General features: G+C 42.0%; 1 protein-coding gene across 1 annotated transcript in view; it reads right to left on the bottom strand.

Annotated features, from left to right (window-relative positions):
* Window positions 1-217: 217 nt before the first annotated feature.
* cnpy1 (canopy FGF signaling regulator 1) overlaps window positions 218-26,981 on the bottom strand; it is a 36,349-nt gene continuing 9,585 nt past the window's right edge. Inside the window, exons 3-6 of the mRNA XM_070974363.1 lie at window positions 20,588-20,703; window positions 4,817-5,029; window positions 1,194-1,290; window positions 218-384 (exon numbers count right to left, since the gene is read on the bottom strand). Coding sequence (XP_070830464.1) covers window positions 344-384; window positions 1,194-1,290; window positions 4,817-5,029; window positions 20,588-20,703 — 467 coding nt within the window. The 3' untranslated portion in view covers window positions 218-343. The remainder of the gene's footprint in view (window positions 385-1,193; window positions 1,291-4,816; window positions 5,030-20,587; window positions 20,704-26,981) is intronic.

The raw sequence follows: 26,981 nt of genomic DNA on the forward strand, positions 1-26,981 counted from the left end.
AATTCACACTGACTAAAAGTAGTACAAATAAAGCCATTGCTTCATTAATGTGCTAAGTTCGTAGGTCTGATTGTGGTTAGTCAGACCAAAAAGAAGCTGTCACTGTTCAGAAAACGAAGAACCTGCAGCTGACAACACAATATTGTGGTCTGACATTAGTAAGCGGCGTGCAGGAGCATTGATTTCAAGCCCCAGAAAAAAACTAATGTACACAATATGGTTTCTCAAGATTTATTCTTTTATTTATTTCAAGATTGTCAAAAACTGATTTTGTTAAAGGCCCTTTTTGTAATCTCTGCCACAGTGCTGGTTCCACTTCATCAACTGAAAATATAAAACAACACTATAACTCCTCCTTTGTGTGACTGCTGTCTTTGCAGTAGTCTGAAATCAAAAGCAGAAAGACAGAAATATCAGCAAATGTTATTCTACATTAATAAATAGGTCAATGCAAGTACTATTACATCATAGTACTATTTTGCAATGCTATTTTTTATTGAGTGTTTTTTTTTTTTTTTTTTTTTTTAGTGGTCATTTTTGAAAAGGGGACAGTTTTGCACTTGGATTGTGAGTATGTATGAAACACACATTAACACAGTCTATGGCCTCACCCTGAAGCAGTGTGCATGCTATAGAGAGGTCTCAGCATATGTTGTGGTTTGAAATAAACTTTGACAAAGACAACAGTACATCTGGACTGGCAGTGACTTTCAGCTGATTCACACATTCTAACAAAATGGCCTCTCTCGTCTCTGCTGTTACATAAGGCTGCAGAGGCCAAACTCAACAGGGAGAAATAAACAATATAAGACGATTAAAAAGTCATCTTTGTATGTCGTAGTGCGGGAAAATGTGTTGATTTAGATGAAAATACTGAAATGCAGAAACAAGCAAAGACAAACCAGATTTCAAAGGATTTCTCTTCAACAAAGCATGTGATGCCATTTGCCAATGTGACTGTTATGACCAAACACAATCTTTGGATTACTTTGTTCAGCTAAATTCACTACGGATTTCTCCATCTTTATTTGAAAATGTTCTTTGGAAGCACCTAGAAAAATGTCATGTCTTGGCTGTAACTGATTCCACTTTGAGGAGTGATATGATATCTTGTATGAAAGGCGGGGGAGGATGAATGTAAAACATGCTGCTGCATCATATCTGTGGTAGAGAAGAAGAAGAAGCTGTGGTACCTGAGATTCTGCTGCATAATTCCTTGTGCACATGCTGCAAGTCCTGACTGAACAGAGAGATGATATCATCCTCCAGCTCCTCCACGACAGTTTCACACTGAGAGAAAAACACAAGCGCAGAAGAAAGACTTGGCGTGGGGGAAACAGAGCTGGTGCGGGTCGACCATGCATACACAACACGCACGCACGCACGCACGCACGCACGCACGCACGCACGCACTGACTTTTTGCACAATGGTGGGCACACCGTTTTCAGGGCAGTGACCATGTTTCCCCTCTGTTTGCTAAACTGTTCAGGCATTTTGACAACTCGATGGTCACGCTGCTAAGCTTCAACTCCTCAGATTCAGTGGGAGCTCGATGTTTACTTCAGTTTGTGATACTAGCTCAGCAGGTAGTTTGCCAGAGAACTGGGATTTATTTTTGAAGACAGAAGTGCTCAAGAATACAATGTGTAAAAGCTTAAATCACCTGTGATGTGAATTTTCTCTCCAGTGTGCTACATGAACTGAGCAGCAGCATCAGGTTCAAGCTGAATAAACTTTGAATCCTGGATCCTAAAAAAGCACAGGGAGCTCCCATTTTGAATCTACTAAAGAGCGTTTGTGATTGTTTAGATCTGCTTAGGCTCTGAAATGTTCCAACTTTCAGGTCTGTCTGCTATAACCATATCCCTCAGGTGTATAGTATGGCAAACAAGCAATCCAGTAACCCTGATTAACATGACGAGAGCAGTGCCTGTTAAAAATGTGCCTGTTCAGAATGAGCCGATGGTATTGCTGCTTGCAGCTTTCTTCAGAGCCGCTCATCCAAACCACTTCGCACTCGACACTGACTGAATAGGGTTTTTATAATGTTAACATTAAAACTGAAATGAGCTGATGCTTTGTTAGGTATAATGGCACCCGGTATGATGTGGTGCGGGACTACACCTAATGATTATTCTTTTGTCAATTAATCTAACAATTCTTATTTAAATTTGTTGAATAATCTAATGACTAATTTCACTGCGTGTCATAGCAACCCTTTCCCTGAACTGGAGAATCAGTATTTTTACTTTAGTATATGACTTAAAACTTTGTTATTTCATCACTGGAGTAATATACAGTTGTGATTACTGGCAAATGTATTTTTGCATCAGTGATTCATTGAAATGATTTACAGACTATAACAACAGTACATAATGTTAGTTAAAGCCACTGTCAGTCTCTCACTGAGTGGTCATTTAAGTGAACAGAAAATATAAAATGGCTTAACATCAACATTAGATGATACATGGTGAAACATTACGTTACCATAACAGTAGCGGTGTAGAAATTTCTGTTAACAGGGGGGTGATGAAGACACATTAAGAAAATCAATTTTAAGGGTCTACTACTAACAGAAACAAATTCTGCTTAATGATAATCTTAAAACATCATGCTTAGCTGGGGACAAAAATGAAAGCTGTCTTGCTGTCTCTGTAGAGACAGGAATCTTGAGCTATGCTGTATATTCAATGTCACTAACAATTGATTGATCAATAGAAAATTTATTTCAAAATAGAAAGTGTTACACTTCATAACATGCAATGTATGGTCTGGGTCTTCGAGGAGCCAGATGATCGTGGGGAAAGGGTTTGTAGCTGCAGCTTGTTCTACGGGGCATGCATGCTATGACCGGGCGCAGCCATCTCTCCTTTCAGAATGCAAACATTTGACTGAGTGAAGCCGAGCAGTATCACGTGAATGATTTGCAACGCATACCATTGGTCTGTGAGTTTTCTGGGCCTAAACCAGTGCTGTAAAGGCTAGACAAGCTGCGCCAGTTAAAATATAAACACTCAACTCAAAACTCAAAAAACAGAACTCAAAATGTAAGAATTCTTCAGTCATTTGTAGGTCATCCAAGTGACTTCAGATTCGACACTGGGGATTCTCCGGCTGAGTATGAAATTGACGGTCGACAAGAAAATCAAATTACAAAGAGACAGACAGATGGAGTGAACTTAAGACACAAACACAAAGCCTTTGAAGTGAAAGGATACTGATTATTACTGATACTGATTCTGTGCTCTTTTCTTCTACTTTTTCTTGCACCTTTATCAAATTCATTGCACTGTCCTAATCCAAACATGATTTATATTTATCTATTTTATTTATAGATGTCTTTTATTAAAAGAGATAAAGTTGAGAGATGGAAATCTCTTTTGCAAGGGAGACCTGGCCATATAGACAGCGAGTGTATTATACTGGAGTGGATGTTATGCTGACCATACAGATCAATAAAGTTGTATTCAATGTGACCATCTTTGGATTAATTATTGCAATAAGTAAACACAGTAGAGGCCCTGTGCATGCTATATTGCAACTGGAAACATAAATCAAATTTTTGTCCCATTCATAAAAAACACTTCCAACACTTAAGTCACATGACACAACATGTTAAAATGCAGCAAACTAGATGCTACACCAGCTAAAATATTACACACTGAAGTAAAAGAGGAGTAAACGAGCTTATATGGTAACACACCTGCCCTTGATGGAGATTATGGGATGGGTTGCTGTAGGCGTGCTGTGTGTCAGGAGCACACCATGGACAAGTCAGCAGTGGGATGTGCCACTGTGTGTGTAGATTGACAGCAAAAGCCACTTTGACTATCAACAACAGTGAATATCACAAAAATACCAAGACACAATGCTGAAAAAGTGGGTACTACAGGCAGTAAAGGCCCCCACGAAGTTGAAAGTGAAAAAAGAAGATTTAAGTCTTTGTTCAATTTTCTATATAGATATAGATATAGATACAAGTATGAGTTGTCATAATATTTCTTAAAATGTGGAAAATTATTTCCCTTTTTGGATTTTTCTGTTACCTTTACACACAGCTGCATACATTAAATCTGTAGTTACATTCAGTAACCCGCAAATTAGAAGAGTTTGTACTGAACAGGAAAAATATAAACATGTATAACCTCAATTCCAAAAAAGTTGGGACGCTGTCTAGAATGTAAATAAAAATAGAATGATATCATTTTAAACTAACTGTGTTTACCAACAGCAGTTTTATGAAGCGTTCCTGAGCCCATTCAATAATATCCTTAAAAACAATCATGTGTTCACAAAGTGGTGAACCTCTCTCCATCCTTACTTGTGAACGACTGAGCCTTTCCAGGATGCCCCTTTCATACCCAGCCATGATGCTCTCACCTGTTACCAATGAACCTGTTTACCTGTGAAATGTTCCAAATGGGTGTTTTTGGAGCATTCCACAACTTTCCCAGTCTTTAGTTGCTCCTGTCCCAACTTGTTTAACATGTTGCTGCATAAAATTCAATGAAGCGGATATAAAATCAATGAAGCTGATGAGTTTAACATTAAATATATTGTCTTTGTACTGTTTTCAATGTCAAAGGTTTTTTTTGGATGTGTGTGCGTGCTGTGCTGTGCAATGGACAGTGCTAAAAATGTTTCCTATCAAGCCATTCATGCGGTCCAATTTAGTGAAGTACTAGTTGGAGAGTAGCTAATAGTTACTAAGAACTCTGGAAGGATTTTACACACAAACTTATTGATGGATTAAACTGGTGTAACCCAGTCACAGTCAGTATATTCTATAACTTAATCATGCATTTGTACACTTACTGCGAATTTCAAGGCATTGGATGCCTCAGGTCCATCAAACTGGAAGTTTTTAAAGTCAGGAAAGTCCCTGGTGGCCCCACTGGTCCTGGGAGCAAACCTCACGTACTGTTTGAACTGGGTGTTGGGATCCACGTGGAGGGCGTAGTCGCTCATGCTGTTGCACACTTCATCCAAGAGCTCACTGAGATGAGCCTCTGAGCGAGCAAGCGGTACCTGGCACACAACCAAGAGAGAGGAAAACATGGAAATCAGACGTTGAGCTTGAGAACCAATGTCCTGGGCTCCGGTCTGGCCTAGATCTTTAATCATGTGGCATTTCTCGTATTTTCCCAATGTTGCCTACACTTACTCAAATGCATGCCTCTAAACACATACATAGACCAAGCTGGAAACGATCAATCAATCAATCAATCAATCAATCAATCAATCAATCAATCAATCAATCAATCAATCAATCAATCAATCAATCAAACTATATAATAACAATAAATCTGATAATAAATCTGACCTAAATATATCAAAAATGTACTTCCAAATATGAAATGCTACCTGTGTCACTCCTCTGGCAACCATACAGCACAAACAGTTAGCTTGTGGTAAAGAAAAAAAAAAAAAACTCAAAAAAAAAAAACCCTCATGTCATTCTGATGTTAATCCTTAGAGTCTGGGTTGCCCTGCTGTCAGCTGTGTCATACCACAGGCTAAGTGTGGGTCAGCGGGGTGACCTCTTGTTTCCGCTGTGTTTTCTCCATCCTCACTAACAAACCTTACCCTTTAACTCTGACTTTTAACCTGTGTGCACATTCTCCCCACCTCTCCATCCAACCTCCACCATCCTCTTCCTGTCCCCTCTTTAAGAACAAAACAGTGGGGCGGTAGTGTCTAGACAGGTCAAGACAGGTGCAGTGCCCCTGTTCCCACCATCCATGGAAGGGGATCGGGTGACAGGGGTGACACCCAGAAGGTGAGGGGGTGAGGAGAGGGTGGTGAAAAGGGTGAAAGTGGAGGTTGGTTTCCTGAGTAGGTTGGGGCTGGTGGAGGAGATGGGAGAAGCAAGAGGCCTCAGCAGAAGCCAAGGGCAGGGTAAACAGTTCATCCTCTCAGCCCTGCACTGCTTCTGCTGCTTCTTTTTGGCCCACTCACCCCCCTCCACCCTCCAATGATCAAAGGAGGAAATCTTCCTTGTCTTCTTTGGTTAAAAGGTGGCAGGGTGGGGATGGTGGGAATACAGAACAAGGAGGAAGAGGGGTGGGTTAGAGGGCATTTTGCAGCATGATTTTGTAACAATGTAGATATTATTCCCTGACCCCTTTTGTCTCTTTTCAGAATTGGACATGTTCCCTTCCGGGCCAAGCCTACTGATTACACTGCGCGCACACATGCATGCACGCACACTTCAAGATGTCACAAAGTGACAAAGGGCATGGTCGCCATCTGTTTTCCACCAAATCCTTCCGTTGTGTTCACAGTTTTTCTGCCTCTTCCTCTGGTCAACAAAAAGGGTCTTCACATTAAAAATAACTCGGACCAATCACTGATCCCTCTGTCTTTAAGGCTGACCCCACCTCTTTGACTTGTGATTCATTCAGACAATCTCTTAGCTTGACAAAACTGTTGTGCTGAGGAGGAAGGAAGCTGGCTGGCCATCAGAATATGTTACAGCACGGGCCAAAGGTTGGAGGCCGAGCACCAAGGGATGTAGGTCCCACAGGCCAATGATGATGAGGTTCACCTATCAATCAAAATCTGCTTTGACACCAGTGGTGACATGTCATCCACTGAATGAGTGAAATTAGTGATTATATCAGTCTAGTCTTGCATATCTATTTTGGAGTGGCTATTTTCATTATCTACTGTGACATTACTGTCTGAATAAATTAATCATTTATTTTGTTCCAAAACAGAAATGCCTGTCTCAACTTCCTTGAGGTCAGGTTCACATATTTAAATACCTTGTGTTGTCCAACCAAACTGTCCAAAACCCAAAGATTCTGTTAAATCTTGAGTCATATTATTTTTTTCTGAAATCACACAAATAATATAAGAACTGTGGGACATCATTTAACTGCTTAAAAGTTTCTTTTCTCACCATTTATATAAATTTCATCTAAAACCCATTAAAAAAGAATAACTCCTCTGCCTCTGACTGACAATAAAACCACGTCGGTCCATCTCAGCCCATGGGCTTGGGTTTGAGTCATTATCATGCCATGCTAGAAAATGGTCTGGAATTAAACACTTTCCTTGCCAGCCAGAGCCTTGTGAAAGGAAGCTGTCAGTCACAGTGTTGTTTGAAGAATGGGGTGAGTGGGGGGGGTGAGGGGTTGGTTGGGCCAGAGAATAGGCTTCTCAGGGATGCTATCCTCCATTCAATTCCCATTGGACAGAGAGCCATTATTGCACCGCTGTGGACAGCAGCCTTTCAATTTTATTGTCCTGGTGATATGGGCCAGCGAAGACCCATAAATTAATAATAATAATAATAATAATAATAATAATAATAATAATAATAATAATAATAATAATGTCATCAAAGCAGCAAGTGGAAGGAGAAGCTGAAATGCAATTTCCATCATTATGTCTTTTAAACAAGCATGTGTAAGTGAAAAAGAATAGAGGTTTGACGATAATAATATCATTACTGAAGCTATTTGTAATTAGCTGGCAATTCTGACTGCAAATGATATAAATGCTTAAAGTGGTATTAAATCACAGAGAAAAAACAGAGCTGGTTAATGTTTGCATTAAGAGGATGGAGAACAGCTGAGGCTTGGCATAGTGCTTGAAAGCAAAATGGGACAATTTTGGGAAATGTTGTTGCTTTTTCAATCCAGCATAAGGTTTAAATTTAGCTCAGCATGAAGACTTAAAAGTTGCTAGCCTGGCTCTGTCAAAACTGAAAAAAATGTAGCTTTAGGGGGAGTTACTGCAACTATTTCTTATTGGGATGATGCCCTAACTGCTGGCATTAGTGTGATCTTCTGTACACCTTCCCAAGTTCAAAAATATACCTACCCAAACCTGTACTCACCATCCATATCTGGAAACACACATTTAAGCCAGAAAGTACAGTAGAAGTCCAGTATGTAACTCCCCTTTAAACTGTAAATTTTGTTTGTTTACAGCTGAGATGGATTGCGTCTGAAAAATGGCCCTGGAGGCTCCCGTTCTCTTTGGGATGGGGGCATGATGCATCTCTCTTGCTCTTGTTTTTGTATAATGAGCTGTCAAGTGGCCAACAGAGTGATCGGCTGATAGTGAGTTTTAGAATGTTGATTGGTGATTTTTGTATACAGATGTTCACACTGTTCCCCAAGTAAACAGGAAATGCTCTCTTGCAGTCCTCCCACTAAGTTCTTTGCATGTCTTCTCTACCGTTTCCTGACTGTCCCTACTACCAACCGTCCAATAAAGTTAAAAATGGCAACAAAAAAAAAGAAGCTAAGTTGCTAAATGCTAAGCTTGGCTAACCATATTCCAGCTCTACACCTAACACACAGACATGAGAGTGACCAAGTAGTCAGTAATATCCTTAAAAACACCAATTCTCACATCTGGCAAAGAATAAATGCATTGAAAAATCCAGTAAAGTGTATGTCACCTCACTCAGTCACATTTCTGGGCCATGATATTATGTGTCACTGTGTCAGCATGGCATTGTGCATCCTCTCATTCTCAATGCATGACTTCCCATCGGTCACTATGAGACCAGCTCGTTGCTCCAACTAAGTTCAATGTCTTTGGAGGACTTAAATGTGTCATTGTTACAGCAGGCAGTTTTAACTTTTGTGCAACAGAGCAGCCCCATGCCCCCAGGAAGTCCTACTGTGAGGAGGCCAAAGAGCAGAGACTTAAAACCTGCAAATCCTCCTCACTGATGGCATCTAAGCTGTGACATCCCTCCCTCTCCGATTCACATTGGGTCAAAAGCTGCTGAAAAGGAGGGAGCCGGGAGGGCATGGGATAAAGGTTTGGCTTCTTCTGTTACTCAGTAACATTTGATTGACCAAACAATGCAACAGGTGGAGGTTAGTGTCAACTGAGGGCAGAGGAGGAGCTCATCTCTGGAGGAACCATGCAGCATGGTGACTATAGCATGATAATAACCCACAACTGTTTTACCCAGAAGAAATGATCTGGGTTGTAGAAATGCAGTCAAAGAAAAAAATCTCCACTGTTAGATGAAAAAACGAGGGTGCCTGTCCATGACAGAGTTGGAGAAGACATTTTATATCAATATGAAGAAATTATTTTTCTTTTAATCATGAAGTCAGGTTTGAGTTGTCAAGTTGCACAACCATGGTCACTACTTAAGAATATTATTAAAATGGAAGGGCTAGAAAAAGTTTTATTAAGGGCTTACATAAATGAAGATTTGTCTTTGTACATTTTGTTCCAGACATTAGTTGTTGAAGTTTCCATCGGAACAAACAGAAATATCTTTGTACAGGAGAGATACTACATTAGGACTGAACAACGGCATGGATGCTCAGTTTACTCATTCTGATGAGTAAAACTCAGCCCATACAAATAGTTATTTGTTGTCTTATGTTGCTCTGGAGGAGCTGAGAAAATAACCCCAATGATGTCAATTACACAGAAGGTAACGACTACTGATTTGCAGTGTAGGATCCAGTAATTTTGGAGCTGAACTTCAAAATCTTTACTGCTTCAATTTCTTTCTTTCTTTCTTTCTTTCTTTCTTTCTTTCTTTCTTTCTTTCTTTCTTTCTTTCTTTCTTTCTTTCTTTCTTAAATGTATTTCTTGAGTGAGTTCCCAAACCTGGAATGGAAGTGCAATATTAAATTACTGGAGTACTTTTAATAGAACATCCAGTGGTGGGCAGAATCCTGAAAATCCATACACAAGTAAAAGTAAAATTACTCCCATAACAAAATAACAAGTGAAAAGTAAAAATTACCATTCAAAAAACCTATCAATTAACTGTAAGAAAGCACCTGCTTAATAAATAACTCAGAAAGCAAGTTACTTTGCATTTTAATATTGTTTTTTAGAGTAAGCGGTCCAATGCAAAATAATTAAAAAACAGCACTTGTGGTTAAAACTTAAAAAGTAATGTTAACATTGTAGCTACAAGATAAGTTAATATCATTATCATAACATCAATGGTTAACGTTACACATGAAAATTAACGTGGCTACACATCACCTACAGTACATGCAACTTACTTCAATGTGATTGTGGAGATTAGGAGTATATAAAGGCAGACATTGTTTGGGAGTGTTTGTTCTTCAGGCAGCGCAGCAAGCACATTGTCACACAACTGTTGCCTTTTTTAGATTTTGGCCTGAAGCAGTATAAAAATAGGCCAGGGATTATTACTGGAAGTTGTCTCTTGTTCTGGTTTTGCTCCATCATCATTGCACTTGGTCAAAAGACAGGTGGTGACTCTTGACATCTAGGGCTCTATTTTTTTTGATTCTGCTGCCGGTGTGGCGCGGGTTGCACCTGCCCGCGCAATGGTATTTTCGTGCAGCGCAGACAGGCGCACGGCGCACTTGGTATTTTGGTAAACCGAGGCGCACAGAAGTGCACAGTGGGAGGAGGTGTCAGCATAATCAGCCAGCGGATTTGGATTTTCGTTCCATTTCGGTCTACGCCAGTGGCGTAAAAGTGCGCTGAAAGCTCGCCACCCCAGACCTGGTCACCTCTGTGCGCCAGTGGCGCACCACCGGGCAAGGGGACTTTCGTAAACTGGCGGAGTCGTGCGCTCACGTCACCAATACCTCACAGTCAGGTTTCCACAGTGTCTGGCATTTCACTGCGATCAATATTTAGCAACAACCACGATTCAATGCAACTATCTGACTTGGCACATACAGTCAGACCTAAATTTATATATTTTGATCAGTATCTCATGTGACCACATTGCAAGCCCGTTCGGCACACGTAATGGTCACTCAACCTGACCGAATGTACACAGGTGAAACAGGGATGAGAACTAATCAATTAACGTCGCTGTGCCAACCAGAAACAGCCGTGGCATCCTACAGAGCATATATACTGCATCTATCTCAGAGCACTCGAAAGACACAGAGAGACAGACACATGGAAAAAATGTAACTGATGATCGTTGTCCGCTACTACCCACGTCATTTTATTCCAAATACAAATGTAATCATTGTAATGCTTAACGTTATCTACAAAGATGGAGTACATCATTGCTTTGAGGAGGAGGAGGAGGCCGAGGATTTACCATCTAAGGACCTCATATTTAGACATGAGTGACGTCAGTCTCCTCCTGGGAGCCTTTTGGGCATCGGACAGTTTCCTGTGCAGGCTCAGTCATCCTTGAAACTTGCCATGCGTTTTTAAAGGTGAGGCGAGGAGCTGGTGTGATTGGTGAAGATTTGACTCGGCTGTGTCAAACCCACTCCACGTCTTCTCCCCTCCCTCTTTCCGAGTTGCACCGTTGGGTGGGACTGAGATGAGAAGGAGGACTAGATGCGCTGGCAGCGCAGTGCACGAAAATACCAAAGTCTTCGCCGCCACGCCCCATCAGCGAAGCGGACCTGACTTTGCTCCGTGCCTGCGACCAATACAAGATACATGATCAAATGGGCTAACTATAGTTCTGACCGGTGTATGGAAAGTTCCCTTTTTACATGAACTAGTTCAAAGTTCAGTTCACAAATTTTAAAATGAACTAGTTCAGTTCATAGTTCATAATTCAAAATGTTGAAGTAAGTTCACGTTCCAAAAATGAACTAGTTCATAGTTTTTTTTTCTCCATATGTTGCTGCGAGCCATTATTTTTCAAAATTATTGTCACAGCCCATATAGAACCGCAGACAGCAATTATTTTAGCAGTTTTAACACTGTAACTATGCGTCAGAACATACCTTGAAAGGCTAGCCGGGTGCTTCAGTTCAATGTCTGTTTCTGTGGATGTGACTAAAGTGCGGATTTTCTTTTTGAAAGCCGGTGGGCAAAATTTGCACAGAAATGTAAGATTTTTCCCTTCCTCACCGACCATGTCATAAAACTCGTTTAAATGATCATACGGCGCCTCCACGCTGCTTTCTGTTTTGATGACGCATGCGGCGGTGTGACACCGGTGGCTGGTGTTGCAAGATTGGGTGTTTTTTCCGCTACATATTAAGGCCTGTTTGCGGTGTGTTTTAGCTGGGTTTTTTTTTAGCCAAGAGATCGTGCCGTTCACAGACACCAGAATGAACGAGTTCACAGTTACGTTCATCAGGCAGTAAAACAGTACGTTCAGTTCACGTTCACCCAAAACAGTTCATGAACTATCGTTCAATGAACGCATTCAGGCACAACACTGGTTCTGACCAACATTAGTTCTGATGTTCAAATATGTCAGTTTTGTCATAGAGAGATGAAGAGACCATCTTTATGCAGTGTGGAGTCTTTTTGTTGGTGGCATTTGCACTTCAAACCACTGACCAGAAAGTACAAGGAACGAAATTTGGTACCATCCTATATCACGTAAACTTTACCATCTGCAAGCAATCGTAAAAGTAGGAGTCAACTCATTGATTCCTTAAGATAAGTCTCTATAGCATTCTAAATGCTATATTTATTGGAAAATTAAAAATGAACAATGGCCCAGTGTTTACATAGGTCCACAGTTTTCAGCATTCAGACCGTCGTTTCACACATCCACCTCAGCGGCTCAGGAGGTAGAGCGTTGGTCACTTATCAGAAAGTTGGTGATTCGATCCTCGGCAGTCTACATGTCAAAGGGCACTGAACCCCAAATTGCTCCGAATGCTGTGCCATTGGTGTATGATAACGCTTGGTGCTTTGCTGCCGTATGAACATGTGTGTGAAAGGTGTGTGTGAAAGGCTGAATTCAGACTTTTGTTGTAAGAGCTCTTTAAATTGTCATCAGACTAGAAAAGCTCCATATAATTACAGTCCATTTACCATTTACCTCAATTGTCAACATATAATGAACATGTTACTACTTAGCATTATTAAAGAGTTTAATTACAATCAAAACTTTTAATTTTCTTCCTGCAATCAAAAGTCACACAAATTAATTTCTGCTTTCCTAAACTATGATGGGCACTGGACACATTAAATGAGGTTATAAAATTAAACAAAATCATAATGAGCAATGCAAACACAGTGAGAACAAAGGTATCCATCATCTGAACCATGCACACCTTGTCAGTTAACATATTTCTAAATCTGCATTGTGTCAAGTGAGATAGCATCCTTCTCGACAACAAAGTAAATAACAGAGTCTAGCATAAGTGTCAGAGCCAACATTCTTTTTTTCAAAGACTTGTTTATATTTTTTGGGAATCATGCTACACCACTAGAGGGCAGTAACATATTGGTGACCACAAAATCAAGTAATACAGTTCAGTTCACATTGACTAATTTTTTGAAACAGTATTAATATTCTTGAAAATGTTATCGTCACAACTTTCATGGGACATCACAACTGTCCTGCATGTCCGTAAAAGGTAGTAACTCACTCAAGACATTTCAATCATGCTTCAAAACCCAGTTGTGTTAGTAAATTGAATACTGAAATGAAAAATTGCTGCATCATGTAATCCATACTGCTTAAAATGTTTTGGGTGTTTCTTCACCATGGCACTCAACCTGTTTTGTTGACAATGACTGCTTACTGTACTATACAAGACAGTGTATCACACTGAGCTGTTTAGATTCAGATTTCAGCAGTGGATAAAACTTTACTGAGTCAATACCATATAACACTGTAATACACAGAAAAAGGAATCACAGCCATGGCAAAAATAAAACATGCAACAATGAAAAAAATATGTGGTAGTAAAAAAAACCTAATTGTACCTCCTTGCAGTGCGTAAAACTACAAGTTCATGAGTCCAAGGGGCCAGATGTCCCAAATTTGACCAGGCTGAACCCAAAGAGCTCATAGTACCCTATCACCGCGCTTCCATGATGCAGACTTACTGATAACATTTATTTCAGTTAAAATACTAATGAAACAGAAATATCATCTCTCTAACTTTAACAAGACAACTCACCTTTTAGCTTACACTTACTGCTTTGTTTTACATTATTGTTGGCTAAGCCAGGACAACTATAAATGTTGTCTTATCTATACATTGCTGTAAAATTAGACATGAAGTCTTTTTATCAATTGTTATTTTAGGAGATGTAAATTACACAATTGTTGGTGTTATTTAACTATTTCAGAGAGGGCTTCCACATTATAGATGTACTTGCAGAGGATGCAGGAGAGGAGTGGAAGCCCCCGTCCACAGAATCGGTCAAACTCAATCCTAAATATAAGGACAGTGTTAGTTAGTGCAGCATCACCAAAGCTTGGCGCTACAAATAAAATGGTGCATAAAGGTAGATAAATGCCATTATTAGTTTACATACCTTGAGTGTTCACAAATAATAATAGTGCTTTAATTTTGAGAACAGTAATGCAAAATGAGAGAAGCTTAAAGTTTGCTTTGAAGTTCTTACGTTAAAAAAGCACTGACATGAAACCCTCTGAATGGAGGTGAATATTTCAAACAACGTACCAGGTACACTATCAGGTTTTCGTATCTTAGGCTCTTCAGGTTATAAAGAATATGACATTTTGACTCCTAGCACAAACAAGCACAAACATTTTAGCTGCTGCGTTGACTTCTGTACTTACTGAGTCCAATGTTCAAAATCCAGTAATTTTTAATCTTCAAATGTAGGCTACTTCTTGAAAGCAGGGAAAATAAATAACAAGGCAGCATACAGAGTGTATCTCTACATATAGTTCTTTGCAATCTGATAATTAAGCAGTTTGATAATCATTCAGTGGTGGCACCAGGCTAGATAAATCAATCAAAGAGAAAAACCCAGGAGGCAACAAAGCTTTTGATGGTGGCAGCTTAGACTGCCCTATACTGAAAGGTGTATGTATTGCATTATGAGGTACATGTTATCCATGTAACTTTTATTTTTCTCCTAACGTATTTTTCTCCCCCCAAATTCCTGTTTTTTGATAATTTAAAGCATTCTCATATCCTGACCTTCCCAACTTTCTAAGAGTAAGCCTAACCCCAATAAATGTTTCCTATGGACGCATATCACAGGGGAACAAACTGGAATACAGGGAGGTCGTAACCAACTTCTTCGACTGGTGTGGACTGAACCATCTGTACATAAAAGCCAGCAAGACGATGGACATGATGATTGATTTCCAAAGGAAGGTACCGCAGACTACACTGGTGAACATCCAGGGCTTGGACATGGAGATCATGGGGGAATACAAATACCTGGATCTTCACCTCAACAACAAACTGGACTGGACAAACAACAGATGGCCTGTACAGGAGGGGGCAAAGTCATCTGCACCTGCTAAAAAGACTGAAGTCCTTTGGAGTATGTAGGACACTGCTGAAAACATTTTATGACTCTGTGGTGCCATTTCTATGCAATGGTCTGCTGGGGCTGTGGAAGCTCAGAGAGGGACAGGAAAAGGCTAAACAAACTGGTCAGGAGAGCTGTGAGCACTGTCCTGGACTGCCCCCTGGACACCATCGAAGAGGTAGGTGAGAGGAGGATGTCAGCCAGGCTGATATTGATCATGTACAACCCATCCCAGTGCTTAGCTCCAGTGCTTCCTCAAGGGGGGCATCCACACTGGGAGGGGTGTCTGGTCTGCTCGCCGGGGCGTCGTCCTGGGGACCCCTTAGGCCCAGAGGACTGGGGGGCTCTGCACTGCGTGTGGAGTCCAACCCGGTTTGTCTGGGTTGGGGGTCTCCGTTGCGGCGGCGCTCCCTGTGGCCACGGCCGGTGATCCTTCGCAGTGCGGATGAGCTCCCCGTAGGTGGTTTTCTTTTCCTTTTTCCTCTCATGATGCCTCAGTGCCCTGCCATTTTCGTTGGGGTGGGTGTGTGTGGGTATGTGTATGTGTGTGGTTGTGTGCGGGTGGGTGTGTGCATGACGTATGTCTGCGGGTGTGTTGGGAGGGGTAGTTGCTTTTATATTGCTATGTTATGTTTTTATCTTTTGTCAAGCACCTTGTGCTGCATTTTTATGTATGAAAGGTGCTATAGAAATAAAGTTTGATTGATTGAGTTTGATCCCACCCTCTGCATCAGACAGTAGGGGGCTTAAGCAGCTCCTTCAGTAACAGACTGCTGCATCCAGTCTGTAAGAGAGAACGCTACTGACTCATTCCAACAGCTGTCAGACTGTTTAGTGCCAGCATCAAGGAAGCACTGTGTTGATACTGTCTTTCTCAATTCCACTTCATACATCCACTTTATTTTACATTACTGTTATTAATGCTAATATATGCTCACATTATCCATTTCATCTGGTGCAATTTCTAAGTTGTATATTTCTCTCAACTGTGCAATAACACTATTTATTACCCATACTGGCAACAGTACTTTTATAAACTGTATATATTGTGCATATACTGTATATAGTCCTTGTATTTCTCAGGTGCAAAAGTATTTCTCAAGTGCAATACAACATATGTCATCTTAAAAGTAAACAAGCAGTGTTTGACAATGAAATCACTGATCTAAGCTGGGATGATGTAAAAGCCTCTAATGATCTGGAGAGCAGTTGCAATATGTTTACTAATAAAATCAACTCTGTGAGGGGATGTTTTACTGTTAAAATCCAGAAAAAATGTAAAAAACAAAATCTGCCATGGTTGAATGAAAATTTGCGGAAACTCATGAAGCATCGGGATGCTGCATTTAAAAAAGCAATTAAAACTAGGGGTAACACAGACATGCTGATTTTTAAAGGCTTAAGGAACAAGGTAATTTATGAACTGAGGCAGGCTAAATCTAAGTTTTATCTTAATATTCTACACAATGCTAAAGGTAACAGTAAACTGATATGGCAGGGCATCCATAATCTGACAAGGAATGAGCCACTCATCTCTGACAATTTTAAACTGAAAATTGATGGAATCCTGACAGATGACAAGGCTACTATTGCTGCTACTATTAATAGTTACTTTATTGATTCTTTTAATGAGCTTGGGAGAAACTTCTCTGGAGGGAAACTGGATATTTCACCCATTTGTTCATCCGATGAAGCTTTTGTCTTAGCTCAAACAAATGTTACAGAAGTGAATAAAATCATCAGCTCCCTAAAGAACTCAAAATCGAAAGATGTTTTTCAGCTCGATTCCATGTTTATTAAAAAACACCAAAACAAATTAGTACCACCAATCACTCATTTAATTAATCTTTCTGTTGAACACAGTATTTTTCCAAGTGCCAGGAAGCAGGCCATTGTTACCCCTATTTTTAAGTCTGGAGATCGTCATGAAGTTAGCAATTTCAGACCGATCAGTTTTCTTCCTGTGCTTTCAAAAATTACTGAGAAGGTTGTTATCAAACAACTGACAACATACCTAGGAGAAAGCAAGTTTGGCTTACACCCATTGCAGTTTGGTTTCAGGCCCCATCACTCGGAAACGGCTGCCCTGTATCTTATAGAACAGATCAAGTTTAAATTAGGCAAAGGAGGGGTGGTTGGTGCTGTTTTTTTAGACTTGAAAAAAGCATTTGACACAGTAAATCATAATGTTCTGATCTCAAAACTCTCAAAGTTCAATTTCTCATCTGAAACACTGCAATGGACGTCATCTTACTTATCTGACAGGATGCAATGTGTTAAGGTTAACAATGTCTTTTCTGACATTATCAACTGTAAAATGGGTGTGCCACAAGGTTCTGTTTTAGGCCCCTTTCTGTTCAGTCTCTACATAAATGACCTGCCACAAGTATGTCCATGCATGGATCTGCAAATGTATGCTGACGATACTGTTTTATATACACATGCAAAAACAGCTGAACTTGTGGCCTAGAAGCTAACAGCTGCTATGGAAAGGATCACAGAGTGGCTTGACCAGTCATGTCTTTATGGCATGGCTTTAACACAAGCAAAACAAAAGGTATGTTCCTCTCTAAAACCAACCGGTCTTCCAGTGGCAACATTTTCATAAAAGCAGAGAAGATTGAAATTGTGAGGGAGTTTAAATATCTTGGCTTAATCATCGATTCAAATCTAAATCTTAAGTCACATGTGAAAAAAATGACCAAAACCATCAGGTACAATTTAATAAATTTCAGACATATTAGAGGCTGTCTTTCAATGGATGCTGCAAAGACGTTCATGCACACTATGATCCTTTCTCACTTATTGTATTGTATCACTTGTTGGGGACAAGCTGGAGAAACAACCGTCAAACCACTGGAATCTCTGTATAAACAAACCTTAAAAACCCTGGACAGGAAATCTATGCAGTTTCATCACTGCAGGATTTTGCAGAAGCATCACTTTCTTAGCTTTGACAATGTTAAACTGTTTGCTAATTTGTGTCTTCTGTTCAAGATTTTAAATGGTCTGGCTCCTCCCCCATTGCGTCAATTTGTTAATCTATGTCCTCAGCAGTCTATAAAATGAACTAGAATATCATCAAGAGACTGTTCTGTGCCCTTTCGCCGCTCTGCTCTCGGTCAGTCAGCTTTCTCTGTAAAATCTGTAACTCAGTGGAACGCTCTCCCCGACAGCATTAGGAACTGTGATTCTATCGGAAGCTTTAAGAACAAACTCAAAAATCTACTAAAAGATACTCAACTCTGTAATCACTGATTTTTTAAAAATATGACTATATGACCGTGTTTGTGTATGTGAGTGTATCTCTGAGTGGGTGCGTAATAGTGTTTGTGTATATATGAGTGGGTGGCTTAACTGTACAGTTTTGTGTCATTGTCTTATTGCCATTTTTCTGTGATGTTTGTTTAATGTCTAATTGTTATTTCTCTGTGATGTCTTTTTAACAAATGTCTGACTTGTGACTAAGGGCTAAGGGACTGCAGATGTAAATTAGCTCTGAGCTAACTCTGGTACAATGCATCAAATGGGAACATTTATGTTTTTTATTGTACATGATCCCTTTAAAAATAAACTTACTAATAATAATAATTAAGAATCACAGTGCAAACTATTCAACAAGCCAGTCTTTTTTTTTTTTTTTTACAAGGTTTCTCCAGGCCTTAAAAAGTAACAGTAACATTAGTTTCCTCAATACTCTAAAAGATAGTATTTCATGTATAAACGTCATGAACATCTTTTCTTGCCTGCTGTTCAACATGGTTACCTTCTACATTTTTAAAAAACATTAACTAACCAGCTAACATCAACAACTAACTAACACTCAGACAGACAGACATTGCTGAAATTTCACAGGGATGGGGCTCATCCTAAAACAATTTTTTTGGTCCCCTTTGACCTTGGCCTGACCTTGGTCCAGTGGCCTCTATAAATGAGCCGGCTGGTTTACTTCAGTTACAGTTTGGAGGAATTTCAGCTCAAGACTCACAAAATAAACCAACTATACACATATGGATGCTGTGATCAGGAGAGGCTCTGCTTTTGGCTATGATTGAGTGTAAGTGTTGACATAATATTAAAACGTTCTATGATCATGAAGCCTAATGTTACTGTCTGAAATAATGTAAAATGTTCTCAAATTAGCATGATTGTATCAATGTATGCATAAGGCATATAGACATAAAGGCATGTGTTAGGCCTACAGATCTACATATTAATTGAAGAACATCATCTGGCTAAAAACGTTTCATATTGTTTTTCCCTCAAAGACAGTTTTTGTTATGCTGAGTATGATCTGATTATAAGTCTAAGAATATAATGGCTTAAGAACCCCCATACAAACAAGCAAACTTGAAAAGCTGAGTTGATTGTGCTTTGAGGTTGTTATGACTGACAGAGTCTGTGGATATGCAATGTGACATGTTGATCATTTGTTTGTGTGAATGGCCAAATGGTGCATCTGTTGCTGTTGCAAGCAACTGTGGGACAACATTACCTCTTTTCATTTAGTAAGGGATTGTGGAGCGTATTCTATGCTAAAGGACATACGAAGGAAGCACTGAAGTGCCTTTCCTTAGAATCTGAAGGGCTCTTATAGCTGCCACTTAAATACTTCTGGATCATTTCAACACAAGTGTGTTTGGAGCCGCAGCTTCGCTCTACCAATATGGCAGTTGTTCTCTTGGAACTGTGGGAATTCATGTTGAATGTATGGACTCTATGAACCCAGGACATGACAAGCAAAGAGTAGACTACATCTACCAAGGAGAGTAGCAATGCACCATCAATTTACCTCAAACACAAACAAGCACACAAATCACTGTGATAGTAAGGTTGGCTGTGAAAGCTACACTTATGACAAAAGACTCTGTGGTTGTCTAAGATAAAGAAAAAAGCCCTCTAGCCAGGCCATAAACACACCCCTGCTCACCTCAAACTCGGTTTGGATAAATGAGACTCACTGATATTAATGTATTGAATGACTATTGACATATGAATAAACACATGATGGAATGCTAAACAGTTTATCTGTGTCACATGATTTGTATTCATAAAGCTAAATGGATTGTTCCACATACAGTGGAGTATACAGTGGAATTCTACTGTAATCGTTGCTGTTTGTTTTTTGTCAGATGTCATTTTGATCACTGTCTTGTTTTCTTGATGTACATTTTTGCTGTTTGTATTTTGGTATTCACAGCATTGGGCTTTCCCCCTTTGTATTTATTTGTATTGGGTCACTGGTCACTGCTGGGGCAGAGCATTTTGGCCTCATGTGAGTTAATGTGAAACAGAAGCTAGCTAAGCGGGACAGGGCTTCAGTTCTCTATGAACCAAACACCAAATAGTGGTTCAGTATACTACATACAGTACACTGTAACTAAAAGCTGTAGCAGACAGATGATGGTAAGTTGAGAGGATCTTTACCTTTTTGTCTGTCATGGTTCCATCAGGGTTGAGTCTAAAGCTGCCGACGTTGATGGTTTTCTTTGGGTCCACCTGACTGATTGAGTAGTTCAGTTCATCCACAATCGCCTTGCATGCTGGGAAACACAGGTAAACCTCAGAGATGACAACAAGACAAGCTGCAGCTCATGAGCAGGGATTCGGTGAATATCAGTGTATTAATGAAAAGTTATTCAAAAGGTCATTCTTGGTAACCAAAAAGAACTACTGAGCAAGCCAGTGATTAACACTGATTAACACTTTGTTTTGTCTACAGAAGCCTGATGAACTGATGATAAACAACAGGTCTAATATTTTATCAAATGAGATTGAGCCTCACAGGTGTGCAGATACAAAATGCTAGTTGAAATTAATCAGAATCTATGAATACCATTGTAAAATACTCTAAAGCTTCACCATGCTTACTTGGGATAAAAGAGTTCAGTCAACATCAGAGCCTGACGGCTTGTTTATTCAGAAGGGCAAGACCAATGACAATGTTTGAGCATCCAATAATAATGCATAGGCCAATATTCATTTTACAACATAAACACACAACCTTAACACTTTTGATAAGTATCTCTAAAATGTGGTTATTAAAGGACTGTCACCAAGATATGTAGACAGTATTTTACATTGTAAAAATCAATTTGTCACTGCTCTCTACTGGACACTGAATGGAGACAGATTTTTTTGGTATGTTACACCACAATTTGTTTGTTATCAGTCAACATATACACTGCTAAAATATATCAGTGATACGCCACCAATAGCTGTTATATCGGTTAGGTTCTCGGATATACTTACCTATATTTACCTGTACTTCAGATGTGATATCATATATACATTAGAGATTGACCGATATGGATTTTTCAGGGCCGATACCGACACCGATTATTAATAATCAAGCCAAACCGATAGCCAATATTTAGAACTGATATTTGTTTGCAGCAAAAATGAAAATTTTGGTGTCTGTAACACACCTGGGATTAGAATGAATACAGTATACTGTTTGTTTGTACACTGAAAAAAAGACCTTAACTTTTTGTAAAATAACACAAATACAAAATCTTCATTGAAATGCCTTTAAGTTTAATTATTTTTAAAACAAAAAGTTCAGGGGCCTTCCAGCAGCATTTCTTGAAACTCACTTAAATGAATAAATGAATGACTAAATAAATAATTAAATAAATAAATAAATAAAATAGCCCTCCCTGAATTTTTGAAACATCAACAAAATAAACTGAACTGTTCTGAAATTTGGGTCTTAGTTACTACTCCCATTTCAGTAGCAGGAGACATGCCAGCACCACAGTTTTCATATCTTCGAGCTTGGAAAAGCGTTTCATTACACACGTGAGTTGTAGACCCAACGGTAGATTTACTGATTGAAAATAAAACACACTGAGAATAATCTCCTCGACGTGTGCTCTCTGCCTGACTCAGATCCCTGGACTTTACGAGTGACAGGCAAAAAGACGATCATTTAACACCAGTAGTTACGTTGCTGCATCATAGTGTAGTGAGAGCACGAGTGCTGAGGGAGAGGCGACTGTAAACAAACAAAGACACGTTAGCATGTAGTACTGTTCAACTTACAGGCTAGAGTCACCTCCAGTGTTGTTTATTGATAAAGCAGGAGCCGCCCCACAGGCTGAGACACGTTAGGAGATTTATTATTCCCACAAAGTAACGGTAACCGAAAGGGCCTATATTATTATTGTGCGTCTGGCCCCAGCTATAAAGCGGTTGTGGCAATTAGAACGTAGCGGTGGGTCATCATGAAATACGCCTTGTTGAAGTTGTGAACAGTTTCATAGAGCCAAACAGCGGAATTCAGCAGGTTTTCCTCCCTTATACTTGCTATAGTCTACCTACCGGTATGTTGTTATGTCTTTTTTTTTATTATTATTGTTCAGTAAGGAGCATCATGTCATGTTCACTTGGTTATGTCTTTTTTTTTTTCGGTCGGTGAAATTTCGACTCTGGGCTTGCATGCTATCACTGAAATTAATCATAAGGTTGTGGTATTTTAAAACTTCATCAGAGAGGGTTTTCATTGCAACTTCGACTGACTCTGTCGCCTTATCTCTGCTGGATAACCGGAGCAGTTGTCTGCTTCTCCTTGTCTGTGGCACTGCATGTAGAGGCTTCAGTGTCGATTGGCTGTCACTCACTCACTTGTGCCATGTAGCCAATCAGTGAGGGCTGTGGGCGGGACATTGTTACACAGCCAAGAGTGGTGACTTCAGACGGAGAGACGGCTGCATCAGAGCCAAAGGAGCACGTTTTAAGATACATTAATTAGTTTTATCCGTTATCGGTGGAAAAAACAGCCGATGCCGATTATCGAAAAATATCGGCTGATATTATCGGCCAGGCCGATAATTGGTCGATCCCTAATATACATATGCCATTTCTCATACATATCTACATATCAACATTCTGATTGGATACTCTATAACCAAGCACATAAGAATAGCAAAGATTAAAAATCTAATTATGGATGACACATCTGTCAAGGATGTTGCCAGTTGTCCTCTCTACACACCCAAGTGACAGAAGATTACTATTCACTGTGAATCTTTTGACATTTTGTGGATGGAAACTGGCTCTGAGGTCCTGAAGACAGGCTTTTGCCTGCTACTGGAGAAACTGAAGAACTGTCAATCACAACAAGTATTCATATCAGGCCATTACTTGAGGAAAAGAATCAAATCTTTCAGCATGGCTGACATCATCACACCTCACACATGGGACGAATACATCAATATCTTTTAGAAAGACCACTTTAAGCCTGATGAAAAACTTCCAAACATCACTGGTTGCAGGTTGCTTGGCACCAACAAGAATGTACAGATAAGTGCCAAGGACAGTACACAGACAGACAAATGGTAACTCTTCCCCGAAGCCTCACCTGACCCTCTGCTTCACATTACCCAAGGCATGCAGAGGATGTCTCTGTTCCACCCAGGGACCCAATGCCCATCATTCCCCTCTTCATCACATCCTCCAGGGACTCAGCCTCCACAACAATCACCAAACAAGGAGTTACTTAAAGCTGCCACACTGAAGCTCAGATTGGTGAAACACTTAACAACAATAACCACAGACCTAATCACTCAGGTATCTATAAGAAATGAGACCGACCCCATGCCGCTTCTTTAAACACACCGGTGATCTTAAACAGCCAGTGTCATGATCAAACACATCATAGCAATCACAGAGCACCTGGTAACTGTGCTCAGCTACAGTCAGTTTCCTCTCCTATCACATAATCCCTACACCTAAAATGAACTCTTTTTAATGTCAGATCATTGGCTAAGAAATCCATCCATCCATCCATTATCTTCCGCTTATCCGGGGCCGGGTTGCGGGGGGAGCAGTCTGAGCAGGGACGCCCAGACTTCCCTCTCCCCGGACACTTCCTCCAACTCTTCCGGGGGGATCCCGAGGCGTTCCCAGGCCAGCCGAGTGACGTAGTCACCCCAGCGTGTCCTGGGTCTTCCCCGGGGCCTCCTCCCGGTGGGACATGCCTGGAACACCTCCCTAGGGAGGCGTCCAGGGGGCATCCGATAGAGATGCCCGAGCCACCTCAGCTGACTCCTCTCGATGCGGAGGAGCAGCGACTCTACTCTGAGCTCCTCCCGGGTGACAGAGCTCCTCACCCTATCTCTAAGGGAGCGCTCCGCCACCCTGCGGAGGAAACTCATTTCAGCCGCTTGTATCCGGGACCTCGTTCTTTCGGTCATGACCCAAAGTTCATGACCATAGGTGAGGGTAGGAACGTAGATTGACCGGTAAATCGAGAGCTTCGCCTTTCGGCTCAGCTCCTTCTTTACCACGACAGACCGATACAGCGACCGCATTACTGCAGCCGCTGCACCGATCCGCCTGTCAATCTCACGTTCCATCCTTCCCTCACTCGTGAACAGGATCCCAAGATACTTAAACTCCTCCACTTGAGGCAGGAACTCTCCTCCAACCTGAAGGGAGCAAGCCACCTTTTTCCGGTCGAGAACCATGGCCTCGGACTTGGAGGTGCTAACTCTCATCCCAGCTGCTTCACACTCGGCTGCGAACCGCCCCAGCGCATGCTGAAGGTCCTGGCTCGAGGAAGCCAACAAGACAACATCATCCGCGAAAAGCAGAGACGAAATCTGCCGGCCCCCGAACCGAACCCCCTCCGGCCCCTGGCTGCGCCTAGAAATCCTGTCCATAAAAATGATGAACAGAACCGGTGACATAGGGCAGCCCTGCCGGAGTCCAACATGCACTGGGAACAGGTCCGACTTACTGCCGGCAATGCGGACCAAGCTCCTGCTCCGGTTGTACAGGGACTGTACAGCCCTCAACAGAGGGCCTCCAACCCCATACTCCTGGAGCACCTCCCACAGAATGACGCGAGGGACACGATCGAATGCCTTCTCCAAGTCCACGAAGCACATGTGGACTGTTTGGGCAAACTCCCATGAACCCTCAAGCACCCTGTGGAGGGTATAGAGCTGGTCCAGTGTTCCACGGCCAGGACGAAAACCGCATTGTTCCTCTTGAATCCGGGGTTCGACTATCGGCCGGATTCTCCTCTCCAGTACCCTGGAATAGACTTTACCAGGGAGGCTGAGGAGTGTGATCCCCCGATAGTTGGAACACACCCTCCGGTCCCCCTTTTTAAAAAGAGGGACCACCACCCCAGTCTGCCAGTCCAGAGGCACTGTCCCCGTCTGCCACGCGATGCTGCAGAGGCGTGTCAACCAAGACAGTCCTACAACATCCAGAGACTTGAGGTACTCAGGGCGGATCTCATCCACCCCCGGCGCTTTGCCACCGAGGAGCTTGCGAACTGCCTCAGTGACTTCAGCCCCGGTGATGAATGAATCGACCTCCAAGTCCCCAGTCTCTGCTTCCTCTACGGAAGACATGACAGAGGGATTGAGGAGATCCTCGAAGTATTCCTTCCACCGCCCGACAATATCCCCAGTCGAGGTCAACAGCTCCCCACCTCCACTGTAAACAGTGTTGACAGAAAGCTGCTTCCCCCTCCTGAGGCGCCGAACGGTTTGCCAGAATTTCCTCGAGGCCAACCGGTAGTCCTCCTCCATGGCCTCCCCGAACTCCTCCCAGACCCGAGTTTTTGCTTCTACAACCGCCCGAGCTGCCGCACGCTTGGTCTGCCGGTACCCATCAGCTGCCTCAGGAGTCCTATGAGCCAACCAGGCCCGATAGGACTCCTTCTTCAGCTTGACGGCATCCCTTACTTCCGGTGTCCACCACCGGGTTCGGGGGTTGCCGCCACGACAGGCACCGCCGACTTTACGGCCACAGCTATGGACGGCTGCATCAACAATGGAAGTGGAGAACATGGTCCATTCGGACTCAATGTCTCCAACCTCCCTCGGGATCTGGTTGAAGCTCTCCCGGAGGTGGGAGTTGAAAACTTCCCTGACAGCGGGTTCCGCCAGACGTTCCCAACAGACCCTCACGGTACGTTTGGGTCTGCCAAGTCTGTCCCGCTTCTTCCCCTGCCAGCGAATCCAACTCACCACCAGGTGGTGATCAGTTGACAGCTCAGCCCCTCTCTTTACCCGAGTGTCCAAGACATACCGCCGAAGGTCAGATGATACGACTACAAAGTCGATCATTGACCTCCGGCCTAGGGTGTCCTGGTGCCACGTGCACTGATGGACACCCTTATGCTCGAACATGGTGTTCGTCATGGACAAACTGTGACTAGCACAGAAATCCAATAACAGAACACCACTCGGGTTCAGATCGGGGAGGCCGTTCCTCCCAATCACTCCCCTCCAGGTGTCACTGTCGCTGCCCACGTGAGCATTGAAGTCTCCCAGCAGAACAATGGAGTCCCCGGTTGGAGCACTTTCCAGTACCCCTCCCAGGGACTCCAAGAAGGCCGGGTACTCTACGCTACTGTTCGGCCCGTAGGCCGAAACAATAGTGAGAGACCTATCCCCAACCCGAAGGCGCAGGGAAGCGACCCTCTCGCTCAGCGGGGAGAACTCCAACACATGGCGGCTGAGCTGGGGGGCTATAAGCAAGCCCACACCAGCTCGCCGCCTCTCACCGCGGGCAACTCCAGAGTAGAAGAGAGTCCAGCCTCTCTCAAGGAGTTGGGTTCCCGAGCCCAGACTGTGCGTGGAGGTGAGCCCGACTATCTCTAGCCGGTACCGCTCAACCTCCCGCACTAGCTCAGGCTCTTTCCCCCACAGTGAGGTGACATTCCATGTCCCCATAGCCAGAGTCGTTGTCCAGGATTTGGGTCGTCGGGGCCCCCGCCCACGACTGCTACCCATTCCACATAGCACCGGCCCCTTCTGATCCTTCCTGCGGGTGGTGGGCCTACGGGAAGGCGGGCCCA

The sequence above is a fragment of the Chaetodon trifascialis genome, chromosome 11 (genome assembly GCF_039877785.1).
Source record: "Chaetodon trifascialis isolate fChaTrf1 chromosome 11, fChaTrf1.hap1, whole genome shotgun sequence".
Classification (NCBI taxonomy): domain Eukaryota; kingdom Metazoa; phylum Chordata; class Actinopteri; order Chaetodontiformes; family Chaetodontidae; genus Chaetodon; species Chaetodon trifascialis.